Below are 16,098 nucleotides of genomic sequence, written 5' to 3'. Positions count from 1 at the left end.
CCAATAGCAGTCTAGTTCATTCTTTTGCATGTTGTTTACCAATTTTCTCAGCACTATTTATGGAAGAGGCTTTCTTTTCTACATTGTATGTGTTTGGCTCTTTTGTCAAAATTATTTGCCCATATATATATGGGGAATTATCTCTGGACTCTCAATTCTGTTCCTTTGGTCTGTGTTTCTATTTTTCTGCCTTGGCATGCTGTTTTGATAGTTGTTGCTTTGTAGCATAATTTGAAGACAGGCAGAGTGACACCGCTGCCCTTGTTCCTCTTCCTCAGGATTGCTTTGCTTATTTGGAGTCTTTTATGATTCCATACAAATCTAATAATTTTTGTTCTATTTCTTTAAAAATATCATTGGAATTTTGATGTTGATTGCATTAAATCTGTATATTGCTTTAGGTAATATAGCTATTTTAACTATGTTGATTCTTCCAATCCATGAATACCAAATTTCTTTCCATTTCTTTGTGCTTTTTTCAATTTCTTTGAATAATGTCTTATAGTGTTGTATGCATAGGTATTCACATTCTTTATTAGGTTTATTCTTAGGAAATTTAACCCTTTTTGTTGTAATTTTAAAAGGATTTTTTTTCGTTTCTTTTTCTTAAATTAATCGCTAGAGAATAGGAACAGTATGGATTTTTGCACATTGATTTTGTATTCTGAAACTTTATATTTGTTTATTATCTCTAATAGTTTTTTTTTTAGTGGAGTCTTCAGGGTATTCTATATAGAGTATCATTTATCTGCAAAAAATGACATTTTGACCTCTTTGTTCCCAATTTGGATTCTTTTTATTTCTTTTTCTTGCCTGATTGCTCTAGCACAGATGTCCATCATGATATTAAATAAGACTGATAACAGCAAACAACCTTATCCTGTTCCTGACTATAGAGGAAGGGTTTTAGTTTTTCATCATTACCTATGATATTAGCTGAGAATTTGTCAGATATGGCCTTTAGTAAGTTGAGGTACTTTCCTTCTGGACCCATATCATTAGGTGTTTTAATCATAAATTGATGCTATATCTTGTTAAATGCTATTTGTGCATCTATTGATATGATCATATAATTTTTATTCTTTGTTTGTGTCATATATCAAATTAACAATTTGCATATATTTATTCATCTTGTGCTTCTGGAATAAGCCCCACTTGATAGTGATGTTTAATCTTTTTAATGTGTTGTTTTATTCAATTAGTTAGCATTCTGTTTAGAATTTTCAAATTCGTTTTTATCATAGATATTGGTCTAGAGGTGTGTGTGTGTGTGTGTGTGTGTGTGTGCGCGCGCGCGCGCCCACACACACACACGCACACACACGCACACGCACACATGCTATCCCTACCAAGTTTTGGTACTGGGGTAATGTTGGCCTCATAAAATGAGTTAGGATGTATTTCTCCTCCTTCTCCTCCTCCTCCTCCTCCTCCTCCTCCTCCTCCTCCTCCTCCTCCTCCTCCTCCTCCTCCTCCTCCTCCTCCTCCTCCTCCTCCTCCTCTTCTTCTTCTTCTTCTTCTTCTTCTTCTTCTTCTTCAATTTTTGGTAAACTCTGGGAAGAACAGATATTATATCAGGTTTGAATGTTTGGTAAAATTTACTAGTAAAGCTATCTGGTCCTGGACTTTTAATTGTGGGGAGATTTTTGATGATTGTTACAATATCCACACTGTTGATTGATTTATTTAAGTCTTCCAGTTCTTTTAGGAACTCAATCTAGGAAGTTGTATATTTCTAAGAATTTGTATATTTTTTCCAGGTTATTAAATATGGTAACATATAATCTTTCATAGTTTTCTCATATGTTCCTTTGTATTTCTGTGGTATCTATCATACGTTCTCTTCCACTTCTGATTTTGTTTACTATATCTTTTCTTATTTTTTCTTAGTGAGTCTAGCCAGGTATTTGTCAATTTTATGGATCTTTTTGAAGAACCAGCCCTTTGTTGCTTTAATTTTTGTCTTTTTGTTCTCCATTTCATTTAATTCTGATCTAATTTTTATTATTTCTTTCCTTCTGCTGACTTAGGGCTTTTTCCTTCTACTTCCAGTTTAAAAATGTAATGTTACATTGTTTGTTTGGAATTCTTCTTGTTTCTTGAGATAGGCCTGTAATATGAACTTTCTTCATTACTGCTTTTATTGTGTCCTGGAAGTTTTGATATGTTGTATTTCATTTTCATTTGTTTCTATGTATTTATCGATCTCACCTTAATTTATTAAAAATCTAACACCTTGAGATCTTTCTTCACCATCTTTCCAGGGATTTTCTTATCTCTGTTAGGTCTCCTGTTTCTTGCATCCTATATCTCCCTGCTTCTTGGTTTCCTTCCTTATTTTTTAAAATGAATTTTATTTTTTGAAACAGTTTAGAAATTTTTTAAAAATTAATAAGAACATAGTGTCTCCTACTATCAAAATCCTATGGTGCATTTGTTAAAATTAAAAAAATATATATCCTAATATTTTTATGTTATCAATAACTAAAGTCCAGCATTTAATCAGATTTCCTTAGTAGTTGCCTAATGTCACTGTCACTTCTAGGATCTCATCGAGGCTACCAAATTACATTTAGTTGTTATGTCTCCTTAGACTCCTCTTGACTGTGTTAATTGTCTTTCTTATTTTAATAGAGCAAATACTCCAATAATTCTCTTAGAAAAGATACTTGAAGTGCAAATTTTATAAATGTTACATGTCAGAAGTTGCTTTTATTTTGCCTTCCTATTATATTGGTAGTTTGCTAGAGCACAGAATTCTATACCTTATACTGGAGGTTATTCTGTAGGAAATGTAAAATGGAGGATCTTTGGAAGGAAGGCTCTTTATAATGGTGGTATTAAGCTGAAAGTAAGGGAAACAATTGTAAGTTCACATACTGAATATTGCCATTTAAGTATGATTATAAAGAAAGACAGTTTCAGACATACCAGATGTGGTCAAGACATCCATGGTGTGGCTAGGCTAGCTATTCTACAATCTTGTTTTTTTTCTCTCCTTGGTCACAAGACTAAACTGCATTTCACAGAATCCTTATCAGTTAACTACAACCAGGTGACTGAGTTCTAGAGAATGGGATGTAAGCAAATGTTAATTGTGCTAGTTTCAAACCCATAAAAATGTCCCGTTCATAATTTCTCATGATGTTTCCTCTTCGACCAACATGATTCAAGAAAGCATGTATTGGAGATGACAGGCTACAAGAGAGAAGAAACTTGGGCCAACATTTATTATTTTTTTGGATCCTCCCTATCATTTAGAACACATATTTTAAATTTTCCATGAAAGAGATGTATTTGAATACTTAAAGTTTTGTAAGTGTTGAAAGATGATTTAAACAACTGGGAAAAGTATTGAGAGAATTGATAAGTACATAGAAAACTGAACAAGCAAAAACCCAAGAGCATTATGTAATCTAAAACCCAAGAGCATTATGGTTTGTGAAGGAAAAGTAATTAGTACACTTTACTTAGACGTACAAAGCTAACCACATGCAAAGATGCGATTACATCCTTATAATCATATAAATATTAAATATTAATCTAACTAAAAATAAACTGTACTGGGAGGGTGGAGAGTTTAGGAAGTATATTTATGGTGATGGAAGGTGAAAACTGGGTAAATTTTATTTCTCGAACTCAAGTCAATTAGCAAAGCCTGAAACTGAGAAATTAAGCAGCAACTGCATGCTATTTAGAAATATAGAGCTAAAGACAAGAAGAAGAAGAAGAAGAAGAAGAAGAAGAAGAAGAAGAAGAAGAAGAAGAGAAGAAGAAGAGAAGAAGAAGAGAAGAAGAAGAAGAAGAAGAAGAAGAAGAAGAAGAAGAAGAAGAAGAAGAAGAAGAAGAAGAAGAAGAAGAAGAAGAAGAAGAAGAAGAAGAAGAAGAAGAAGAAGAAGAAAAGAAGAACAACAACAAGAAGAATAAGAACAAGAACAACAAGAAGGACAAGAACAAGAAGAACAAGAATAAGAACAAGAAGAACAAGGACAAGAGCAACAAAATTTAAGTATTCAAACTTAAAGTATTCAAAGGACAAGAGCAACAAGAACAAGAACAAGAAGAACAGGAACAAGAAGAGGAAGAACAAGAAGAAAGAAAGGAGATATCTGTTAATAGCAATGTGAATAGAAATAAACAAGATGACTCCTTGCTCTTTAGGAGTTTATAGTTTAAGTGTAATGAAGGTATAAGGAAAACTCATTATGAGTAAATGTGAGTGTGCACAAGATGACTCAGCAGCATACAGAGAAGTTATTTTAGGTGCTGGGAGTGGGAACAGAAGGAGAGGTCAGAACAAATGTGGCATCCAAATGAAGAAAAACGGAGAAGCCATTTCAGATGGGAGGAACAACATGGAGCCAAGAAATCATAAGAATGTGTGAACACAACTTCTGGCCCTTTAGTACTACTAGAGAGTAAAATTCAAGAAGTGGACACGTAGGAGATAATGCTGTGGACACCAAAATTTGGGAAGCAGACCCTGGAAGGCTTCCCCTGATAGGCTGAGAGGTTTGCACTTGTGCTGAGAGAGAAGCTGAATGGTTTTAGCCAAGGGAATGTTGCATTTTTGTAGGTAATGCTATATAAAATATTTGAAGAATAGTTATCCAGAGAAGGTAGATGCGATAGACAGGATTTGAAAGAAAATGAACTTCCAATATTGTTTTCTTTTCCCTTGTATAAATGACCCCATCTCCTTTGAGTGTGGGTGGATCCTGTAAACATGATGAGTTATTTATTACTCTAGTGATTGTACTGTTATGTGGTACAATTGACCTTAAATTAAGGAGATTATCATAGCAGCTTTAATCTAATTACACAGCATTTAAAAAGCAAAGTGTTTTCTCAAGCTATATTGTAAGGAGAAGTCAAAGAGATTCAAAGCACAAGAAGGAGTTAGTGTGCTATTCGTTGCTGGGTTGAAGACCAGGTGAACTCACGACCAGGAATGCAGGCAGATTCTAGAAGCTAAGTGTGACGTCTAGCTGACAGCTGGCAAGGAAATGGAGATCTCAATTTTACAACCACAGATAACGGAATTCTGTCAATGATCTGACTGAGTTTGAAAACAGATTCTTTCTCAGAGCCTCCAGGAGAGAATGCAGCCCAGCCCAGACCCCGATTTTGGCCTGGGCAGAAAATCCAGCCATGCCATTCTACACCAGACTTCTAACTTCCAGAACTGTGACTAAGAAGTAGATATTCTTTCAAGCCACTCAGTTTATTACAAATCAATAAAAGTATAATTACTAATGTAATGGATGATGGTAGGACCCCAGGTTAATGAACATGTTAGAATATTCCAGATTTAAGTTAAGAGAGTGTTGTTATCAGACAGTATAATGGAGAGCAAGGGTCAGAAACCAGGGATTTTAAAGTGATAGAGTCATGTAAACTTCGAAGGTCAGATGTTAATGGTTAATGAGAAAGAGGAGCCCAGAATAACAACCTCTAGAGTAGCTAACTAGGTAGAAGATGATGTAATTTAAAAAGGATGACAGGAGGAGAAACAGCTCTGGGACCACAAGGACATGCTGAATTCATTCTGAGTAGGGATGTTGAGTAAATATTTGGATAGAGAATTGAGAACATAAGGAAGACGAAGAAAGTCTAATACTTAGTGTTCTAAGTGCTTCAGAGGTTAATATATATTTACTCCTCAGAGCAATCTTATGTAGTAGGAACTATTATTAAATTCATAATGTAGATAAGGTAAAAAGACTCAGAGAGATTACCTGTCCAAGTCACACAAGTAATGAGTGGAGAAATTTGAATTCAAGCTCAATCAACCTGACTCCAGAGCTCATTTTCTTAACATTTCTGTTATAGTACACTAGAGATGTCGAAGACATCAAAAGACAGATAATATTAAAGCTATGACATATATTTGATCAATCACAGAAAAATGTAAAAAAAAAAAAAGGTATTGTAAATGGAAAATGACTCTGCTCTTGAATACTTTTCTTTTGGAATTCAGCATGAGCACTGGAGGATAACTAGGCTTCTCCCTCCCCATACAAGGATTCAAAATTCTTAATGTGAACCGATACTTGATGCATATTGAGTCTCAAAGGGACCAGTGTTAACTTATTGGCAAGGAATGTAAACACAGGCTCAATAATTTCTTCCCTCAGGAGCCTGATTAAACTTTAATCATAAATAAGGCTTACTTTCCAAGCTTCCCAACAAGTTGCTGAGATCCACAGAGAATAAGATAAATTCACAATATCAGCCAACTGATGATTTGAAGCATAAAGATGGTGCCTTTGCTTCGCATTGAAGACATTTGACACAAATCCACAAACAGAAGTGAATTGCATCATTCGTTGTCAGAATTTTTGTCTCCTTCAGGACAGGGAGGGGAAAAGAACACTTAGGTCTGGCAGAAGTGAGGTCTCCAGGGAAACTAAATTGGTAGCTGAATCTTTGTTCTGATGTTTCCAATCCCACAGTTACAGCATTGGAAAGGTGTGGGGAGGTGACCTGTCATTACTAAATAATTTTTTCTCATTTTGAGGTAAGATTGTATAAAGGGAATGGGTAGGAGGAGTGTAGAACTATAGGGGACACTCTCAGAACTTTCACTAAGCCCGATATTGAATATCTGAAGGGTAAAGAGAGAGAAGGCAGGTCGGGTGCAGTGAGGATCACAGTGACATGACTGACTTAGAACCTCAGAGATTTTTATGGGAAGTGGTCCCAGGTACAACACTTGACTTTTTGCTCTCTAGCTCTGTGGCCTTGAACCACCTATCATCTTTTGAAGACATTGTTGCCTTATCTCTGAAATGTAGACATCACTTTTTGTGCCCACGCCGAAAGACTTCATTCTGGACTGTGTCAGCCCAGGGGAAGAGACAAGTTACAGTTCAGACTTAAAAACATGAAAGAAAAAGACAAATGAGAGAAGAAAGTTAAACTCTGGCTCTTCTACCATAATGCTAACCCCGACGATCATGCTTGAGCCTCAAGAGAACAAGTTCTAAGTCTAGAAACAAGGCATCTGAGTTCTTTCCTACTGTGATATTTGTCTGTTGTTTCCTCACAGATCACACTCTTGCAGATAATGACTATGGAAAATGACTCTTCAGTAACTGAGTTCATTCTGGTAGGATTTACAGACCAACCTCAACTCCAGTTAGTCTTCTTCTTCCTTTTTTTATTGAACTATATTGTCACTGCGATAGGAAATTTGAGTTTAATTAATCTAATATGTCTGAATTCTCACCTTCACACTCCCATGTACTTTTTCATCTTCAATCTATCCTTCATAGATTTCTGTCATTCCTTGGTCATTACCCCTAAATTGCTGATGAACTTTGTATCAGAGAAGAACATTATTTCCCTGGCAGGATGCATGACTCAGCTATTTTTTTTCTGTTTCTTTGTCCATGCTGAGTGCTATGTGTTGACAGCCATGGCCTATGATCGCTATGTAGCCATCTGTAAGCCCCTGCTGTACACAGTCACCATGTCCCCTCAGGTTTGTTCTCTGCTGATGTTTGGTTCATATGTAATGGGGTTTGCTGGTGCCATGGTCTACACAGGAGACATGGTTAGATTGTCCTTTTGTGATTCCAACATCATCAACCATTACATGTGTGACATATTCCCCCTCCTACAGCTCTCCTGCAGCAGCACCTATACCAGTGAGCTGGTGAATTCCATGATTGTGAGTACAATTGTAATAATATCCAGCTTTATTATTTTCTTTTCATATGCTTTGATTCTCTCCAATATCCTCAACCTCTCATCAGCTCAGGGGTGGTCCAAAGCCTTCAGAACCTGTGGCTCTCACATAATAACTGTTGCCCTCTTCTATGGTTCGGGGTTGTTCACACATCTCAAGACTTCTTCTGATGGTTCTATGGACCAGGGGAAGTTTTTCTCAATATTTTATACCAATATAGTCCCCATGCTGAACCCTCTTATCTATAGTCTAAGAAACAAGGATGTCATATTTGCTCTGAAGAAAACCCTGAAGAGAATTGCAAATTAAGCAGAACCAATGTTGTTTAGTTGTTGGGGCACGTATGTATACTCTGTGTGTGTTTTTGTGTGTGTGTGTGTGTGTGTGTGTGTGTGTGTGTGTTTGTATATGTGTGAGTGCGTTTCTCCAAAATTTCTGCAATGCAAAGTTTCTGCTTTACATACATTTTTTTCTAAGAATGTCATTTAAGCATGCAAGCACATTATTAAATCTCATGATTATTTTTAATTGCATGCTTACTCCCTGAACTGACCTTTATTCTTAAAACCATGCTTAAGATAATCAGCTTGATTCCTACTCTTTTTTAGACCACCTTCCATTTTGCCTCTCTCCACATGCTTTTCAGACATAAGTAAATATTTTAATGAAATACTATCTATTGAGGTCACCCCTCCTTATTTCCCCTGAAAATAATCATTAGTGGTCCTTTCTGTTTTTGAGTACTTTAGGAATTGTTACTGTAGTATAAGAGATTAGACTACACAGTTTTAAATTTTCCAGTGTTTCAGATTTCTTTCAGACATGGTTTCTATTATAGTCTCTTGATTCATAGATGAGATATGAGAAAGATTACTTTTGAGCCTTTGCTTTTTTTTTAATTCCTAAGGATGAATAAGATTGAATGAAGATCACTAATCTGCTCATTTTCTTCAAACCCACCAATGGTGGAAATTACAGAGATTTTTTTTGAGAAAAATGACTATATTTTGAGCGCTGAGCAAGGGATTTGATGTAACAGAAAGAAGACTTCGATTGTCCTATCTGCTGATCAGCTTTTTTTCTCTAAATATTTTTATAATATTTAGACAATGTTATGACATTCATAAGTGTATCAAAATAACCCACAGCTTAGTGAATGTCTTTGGTTTCAGAATAAAGTGCGAGGTCCTAAATGAGGCTTCTCTGCCCAGATATTGAAAAATAAGTCCCCTTCACAAAGGCTGGAAGCCTTTCTTGTTCTGGTCAACACAAAAAGACAAGAATGGGCAGAACCTTGTCATGGAAGGCTTTGTAACTTCCACTCTGGAGAAGAGAATATTAACTTTTGTTGAGTTCTTACCAAGAGCTGTCTCTTTATCAGTGTTTTCATAATGTAGGTTTTAATGTCCTGTTTTATAGGTTAGTTGGAGAAACCAAGATTCAGAGATTCAGCTCAAGGTCACACAAAAACTTCACAGCAGAGCTCAGGTTTGCACTCAGTTACTCTAACCTCAAACCCGATGTTCTTTCCACATTATCATTTTGCCTTTCAGAAAGGAATTGAAGGTAAAAAGAAAAAAAAAGAAAAAGAAAAAAAAAGAAAGTTTAAGAGAAGAAAGATAAAAATCTGGAGAATTATTTTAAAATTAGCCTGAAAGGACGTTTAGGAATAGTAGCTTAAGCCAAAAAACTCTGTAGTAGAAATAGGGCCTGTAAAGTCTTTAATGTCAATCAAACTGGAGAAATCCTCATGCTTGTAGAAATATTTAATATGACTTTTTATAAAAATATAGTATAGCATACTGCAATGTAGCGTAACGTAGCATAATATGATGACGCATGACAGAATCTTCATAAATGTTTTGAAATTGAGACAACTAATTATTGTGATATTGTACATTTGGGGAAAAAATAAACAATATATTCATTTGCAAAATATGCATAATTTTAAAATTTCTTGTTTTATGTGCATCTAGAGATACAATACTATTTTTTTTCTTTAATAATTCTTTGTGAGATCAAAGAAAGACACTCCCATATGTACTGCATTAAGGAATGTGGAAAGCTCAACAACAGCTCAGCGGTACACTGAGATATTTATGCATGTTACGAAGAATCACAAGTATTAGCTTATAGAATAGGTATGGATGTGTTAATACCAGTTATAAACTGAGAGAAATGAATCTAATTAATTTAAATTAATTTAACCTGACTTTTGTTATAATAACATCAGAGATATTATATATATGGGTGTAGATAGATAGATAGATAGATAGATCTCAAACTGTCATAATTTTGTTTATATCTATGTCTAATAAAATAGAATTTTATCATTGGGTGTTTACATCACCCTCTTTTCTCTTACACATGCTTAGAATAGAACCTGGAAAAATAAATATTCATGAAATTAATAGCTTGAACTGTCTGATATATTTTGTGCTAAAGCAAATTAAAGTTTGTTTTAATAAAAACTTCCATGTTTTTCAGAAAATGAGCTTTCTTTAAATTAATGGTCTTTAATCTTCGATACTTAAAATAGTAGTCTGGTTTGATACAGTAGAAAGATATGACTAAACTTTTTGAGTAACCAGCCCTCCTATCTACAAAATTTTGTTCCCCTGAGGAAGTTTGATCTTTGAAACACATAAACAAACAAACGAAACTAGTTTGGTTACAGCATAAATTAGAAAACAAAAAACAAAAAAACAAAAATATGCAACTTTATTTTCCAAATCTAAAATGAAATAGGGATTTGTTGTATTACTTATTGTGTACATGAAATTAAAAACCTATCTTTTAAAATTTAATCTGAAGCCTTTGTCATTAGAACAGAATAAAATCAAGGAAATACTTTAGCAGTGCATGCCAAGTGGTTGTGAAATTTTTAGTACACAAAATTAGGTGTCTCGAAATAGCAGCAGAAATACAGTAGAGACATTTTCCATTATTGTGCACAGTCATCATACTTGGCTGGAACCACGGTGAACTGATTGCGTTCAGTTTTCTCACTAGGACTGACAATTTCTTGGCCCTAAATCTCAGACAATTAGAATGCTAGATGTCACCTACCACACTAGGGGAATGATCATTCACAATTTGGTGTGTTACCTTCAAGTCTTTCCTCTTTGTATCTTCAGATATATTTAGGGGGAAAATTGGTGTGACATTACACATAAAGTTATGCACTTTTTTTTCTCAGCTCTTTTTCTCAATTTTACTTAGGTAAAATTGACAAAATTGTATGTATTTAAGATATACAACATTATGACTTTATATACATATACATTGTGAAATGACTACCACAATCATACTAATTAAAGCATGCATTACCTCACATATTTGGGATTAGGTGAAAACATTTTAAATCCACTTTCAACAAATTTCAAATATAGATCCCTAGAACTTATTTATTTTATGATTGGAAGTTTGTATCCTTTGACCAACGTCTTCTAATTTCCCCCACCTTCCAGCCCCTAGTAACCACCATTATACTTTCTGGTTCTATGAGTCTGAATTTTTTTCACATTCCACATATAAGTGAGATCATATGTTATCTGTTTTTGTGTCTAGCTTATTTCACTTAGCATAATGTCCTAAACTTCCATTCATGTTGTTGTAAATGGCAAGATTTCCTTTTTTATGGCTAGATAATATTTTATACACACACACACAAACACACACACACATATACCATATATACATATATATATATATTCATATTATTGGCTATTGTGAAAATGATGTGATAAACATGGAAGTATTGGTATCTCTTCTTCAAGGTCTTGATTTCATTTCTTTTTCATATACTCCTAGAAGTGGATCATATGATAGTTCTATTTTTAATTTTTTGAGCAACTTACATGCTGTCTTCCATAGTGGTAGCAGATTTGTGAAGGGAGGAGTTCTTTCTCCAAAAAAAGGAGAAAAAAAAGACTTAACTAAGTTTACTAAGAAGATTAAGAATTTTGCAAATGATGGCTCATGTCATCATGACATTCAACTCATGTTTGTCCTTAAAGCAAACATAAGTTTGCTTGTGTACCTTTTGCTAATAAGGACCCACTGGGTTTTTGCAGAGGTTGACGGAATGGCCTAGGGTCCATGTTACTGTGCCCTCCTGGGTCCAGAGCCACTCTTGTGCATATCCAAGGCCTGACTCACCAAAAGCATCACCCACTTTGTCACCAACACATGGCACACATCCCGGAACTGGCACCAAGAGGCATTCCCTCAGTGGCTACTTCCTCCAGTGGAGAAAAGGAGAATAGAAAGACCTCAGCAAATTTCACACAGAGGACCCACCCTCCAGTCCTCATTGCTGACCTCATCTGATGAAGCTGTTCAGAGTCCATGTCATTATAACCCCACAGAGACTCACTTTAGCTTTAAGGACAAACATAAGTTGAATGTCATGGTGACATGGGCAATCACTTGCAAAATTCTTAATCTTTTTAGTAAACCTAGTTAAGTCTTTTCTTTCCTCCTTTCTTTGGAGAAAGACCTTCTCCTTCAAACTCAGATAATTACCTTAAAACTGATAATTCAGGTCCTCTGGCTATTGATAAAGATTGAAACTGATCATTCCATTTGGCCCAGTGTAAGGCAAAAATTGCTTTAGGCCAAAGTAGGGGCCTTAGAGTCCACAAAGAGAAAGACTTTTAACCAAATCTTTTTTCTTTCTTTTACAAAATATATTAACCAAGACTGATTTCCTTTACCCATTTGATAGGCAGATCAGTAACAGAAACATGACTAGATATATGAGTCAAGTAACAAGGTTGTGTCTTTGTATTTTCTTGTCTAGGGACAGAAGTGGCACTTTAGTGGGATACTCAAGATTCCATCCTGACTGAAACAGAGAGGGAAAGAGCTCCATGAAACCCCAACAGGTACTACAACCCTCCTCATCAGGAAGCAGATACAGAAGAAAAGACCTCCCATTTCTCAACAGCTATAAAAAGTGGGTTCATGGCTCTTAGAAAGGGTTAGGTAAGAAAATTAGGGGGTTTGGGGGACTCCTGCCAATATTATAGGTCGTCCTATTCTAAAAAGGGTCTACCCTAGTCTTGCACAATTAAGCAAGTCAGAAGGCATTTTGAGTTAAAAGTGACTGATACAAGGAAACAAGTGAGCAGAAAATCAGGTGCTAGTTTCAGCCAGTCACTCGCACTTGCGCAATGAAAGCCCCAACGACATTCAACTCACCTGAGCCTCATTATATCATCATTATAATATGATGCATGTGCCCCAAAGTTCATTAAATCATTATAACTGACTGAATTCTGGGTATGAACATGCATAGAAAGCAAATGATGAGTCACTGGGTCCTGTCAATCTTATTTGTCAATCAAGAATGCCCACTCCTTTAAGAAAAGTAACAACCCACAGCAAATAGGGTTAAAAACTTCAAACATTTTGTTACAGTACCCTTGAGCCCTTGAGCTTTTGAGCCATTCTTCTTTTGCTCCAGTCTGCTTCCATGTCTGGAAGTTTACTATTGCTCCTAATAAAGCTTTTTTTTTTTTTCTGCCGTATTTCAGTGTCTTGCTCAGTTCTTTGTTTGAGATATCAAGAACTTGGACAAAGCACCAAGAGGGGAACCCCACTCTCCAGTAACAATGGGATGAAAAAAGATATTGCATACATGTAGTAAACAACAACAACAACAAAGGAGGATGGCTATACTTACATCAGAAAAAAATAGACTGTCAAAAAGGAACAAATAATGACAAATTATATATGATTTAACTTATATGAGGAATCTAAAATCATCAAAGTTGTAGACCTAGAGGCCAGAATGGAAGTTGCCAGAGTCTGGAGGAGGGGAAAAAGAGAGATGTAGATCAAAGGGTACAAAATTTTCTTTATGAAAGAAGAGTAAGTTCTGGAGATCTAATGTACACCAATGAGACTGTAGTTAACAACATCATATCATATACTTGAAATTTTCCCAGAGAGTAGATCTTAAATGTTCTCACTAGAGGAAAAAGAAAAGAGAAAAAAAGGAAAGGAAAGGAAAGGGAAGGGAAGGGAAGGGAAGGGAAGGGAAGGGAAGGGAAGGGTAGGGAAGGGAAGGGAAGGGAAGGAAATGATAACAATGTGAAATGATAAATATTTTAATTAGCTTGATTGTGGAAATCATTTCACTAAATTTATAAACATAAATGAATCAAGTCATATAACATAATATTCAAAATTTTTATACCCTATTATGCATCATAAAGATGACTACAAAAAAAGAAAAACTTCAACTTAATTTCTTATGTAATTTTGAAACTTAAACTTTCATTACAAAATTTTAATTGCCCAGGGGGTAATAAAAAACCGTCGAAAGTTTGAACTAGGAAGTGAAAGATCTGTGCTTTCAGAGCACAGCAGTGTAAATGTCTAAATAAGAGAGAGTATTTAGAAATGCTAAAAGAGTAGTTAGGAGCCACTACAAATGAGTGAAGGTCATTAGATCGAAGACATTACTGCTTAGCACGTGAGAAATGCAGAAATTATTCAGGTTTTTGGTCAAAAAACAAAATTATTTTTAGAAATATTTATTGTGCTCCTTTTATGCACTCTCTGCTATTCTTAATCTCCAGGAGCAAAGTAGTAAACAACACAGAAGAGATGTTTATCCTTAAAGAACTTATAGTTTATAGGAGAACACATAAATTATGTGGGAAAAAAAATGTCTAATAAGTGTTAAGATAAAGAGTCTCCTGGAAATTATAAGAACATAAATAATGACAGCTGACATTTATTGACTACGATATGCCTGGCATTATTGTAATTATTTTACTTACATATATATATATTTTTTCATTTAATTACACATCCCAAAGAGAGAGATGCTTTTTTCACCATCCTCATGTTACAAAAATGTACCAGAGGAACAGAGAGATTAGATAATTCGTCCAAGGTACTACAATTAGTAGAGTGGAAGTAGGAAGTAGGAAGTTTAATATACATAGCCTCTCACTCTTTTGCATGGTAAGAAGAAATTGATGACCTCGGTTACATAAATGTTACATATAACAAACCAACAAGACAGTGAGTTAGAAATTTCCAGTAGGTGTTTAAAAGTTAAAACTTTAGAAGGGATATACAACACAGTAAATTATTTCAGAGGCATCCAGAAAGTGAGTTACTGTAATATTTGAAAAAACAAAAATCATTTGAAGAACTGAGGAAGCCTGGTTGCAGAACCTTTGCAGAAAATATTTCCATTTAAAATACAGGAATAAACAGGGAATGAAACAATACCATAGATTTGTTTTCAGAAATGGAGATAACAGGGAGATGGGAGTTTACTTCAGATACTCATTGAGGGAGGTACAATCCCCTGGGTGAAGAGAAAATGGAGGAATATTGAATCCCTAAGGAACTAGAGACAGATCAGGGTCCACTTATATAATTGCCTTATTCGCCTTTTACACATAAAATCTACTCCCTGGGGAAAAGGCTGAGCGAGCTTCTACTCTTTTTATAACCACGTATATATAATCAAGTAGCAAAGGTGATCATAATAAAGTCTGTTTATTTTTCTCTGCTACTTGAGAGAACTCAAAGCCATAATCAGAATGTATAATCTGTACTTCAGAAAAAGTTACAAGGTATGTCTGAATTTAAGTGTTCACTGTATTCTCTTAGAATCAAAGGACGCAAAGCCTCAGAAGCTGAAATTGCTTTTCTAGGACCATGAGAGTTAGTACCAAGGATAAGAGAGCACTGAGATTTTCTGACCTAAGGTGAGTTTCTGAATTCCACTTATAATAATATATTCCTTGCTTCAGATGGAAGCCCAGGGACCTAAGATATGCCTATTTCTTTGCAGTTTGTGCATTTCTGGTATTCACGTAAAACTGGTGGAAAATTGTGTTTGTGGGGAGATCAGAGAATGTTCAGAGGTATTAGGGGGCTCAGGATGTGCAGTCTCTCAGTCAATAAGTTTTCTCTCAATAGATAGCATTCTCACTGATCCTCATTTGTGGCTTTTATGCTGTGACATGGGACAGTAACTTAATTTCTCCCTTAATTAGAACAGCGATCTAGTTTCTTACCCCACCAACTCTAATCTATATTAGAGGCTAGCACCAGGTGCTAGGGTTCCTGCCTACAATTTTAAGAGTGGTGGGGGATTCACATGAGTAAAGAGATGTTGAAATGAGAGAAGATGATTCTGTCCTGGTCCAAATGTCTCGCTTGTCTCTTTGTTTGTTGTTTGGTTGGTTGGTTTGTTTGTTATGTTTTGTTTTTCTGCAGTCATGTTTGCGTATGGAAGAACTGTCCTTCCCTCTGTAGGCTAAGTTTGTGATGCACTTTGCTATATTTAGCTTATAAAGCTCCAATAAGGAAATCTAGTGTCATTTAGTATCCTAACAATGGTACAAACTTCTTTGGGTCCAACTTGGGCA

At 35.3% G+C, this 16,098-nt stretch overlaps 1 protein-coding gene across 1 annotated transcript; it reads left to right on the top strand.

Annotated features, from left to right (window-relative positions):
- Window positions 1-7,057: 7,057 nt before the first annotated feature.
- On the top strand, window positions 7,058-8,002 carry LOC107498312 (olfactory receptor 143-like). Its single transcript, XM_016121291.2, has one exon. The coding sequence runs from the start codon at window positions 7,070-7,072 to the stop codon at window positions 8,000-8,002; it is 933 nt and encodes a 310-aa protein (XP_015976777.2). The 5' UTR covers window positions 7,058-7,069.
- The last annotated feature ends 8,096 nt before the right edge of the window (window positions 8,003-16,098 follow it).

This window comes from Rousettus aegyptiacus, unplaced genomic scaffold (genome assembly GCF_014176215.1).
Source record: "Rousettus aegyptiacus isolate mRouAeg1 unplaced genomic scaffold, mRouAeg1.p scaffold_m13_p_5, whole genome shotgun sequence".
NCBI classification, from domain to species: Eukaryota; Metazoa; Chordata; class Mammalia; order Chiroptera; family Pteropodidae; genus Rousettus; species Rousettus aegyptiacus.
This window is presented reverse-complemented; position numbering and strand designations above follow the sequence as displayed.

What these genes read in the sequence shown, in the direction of transcription:
- LOC107498312 (XM_016121291.2), top strand. Translation starts at nt 7,070, where the DNA reads ATGACTATGGAAAATGACTCTTCAGTAACTGAGTTCATTCTGGTAGGA.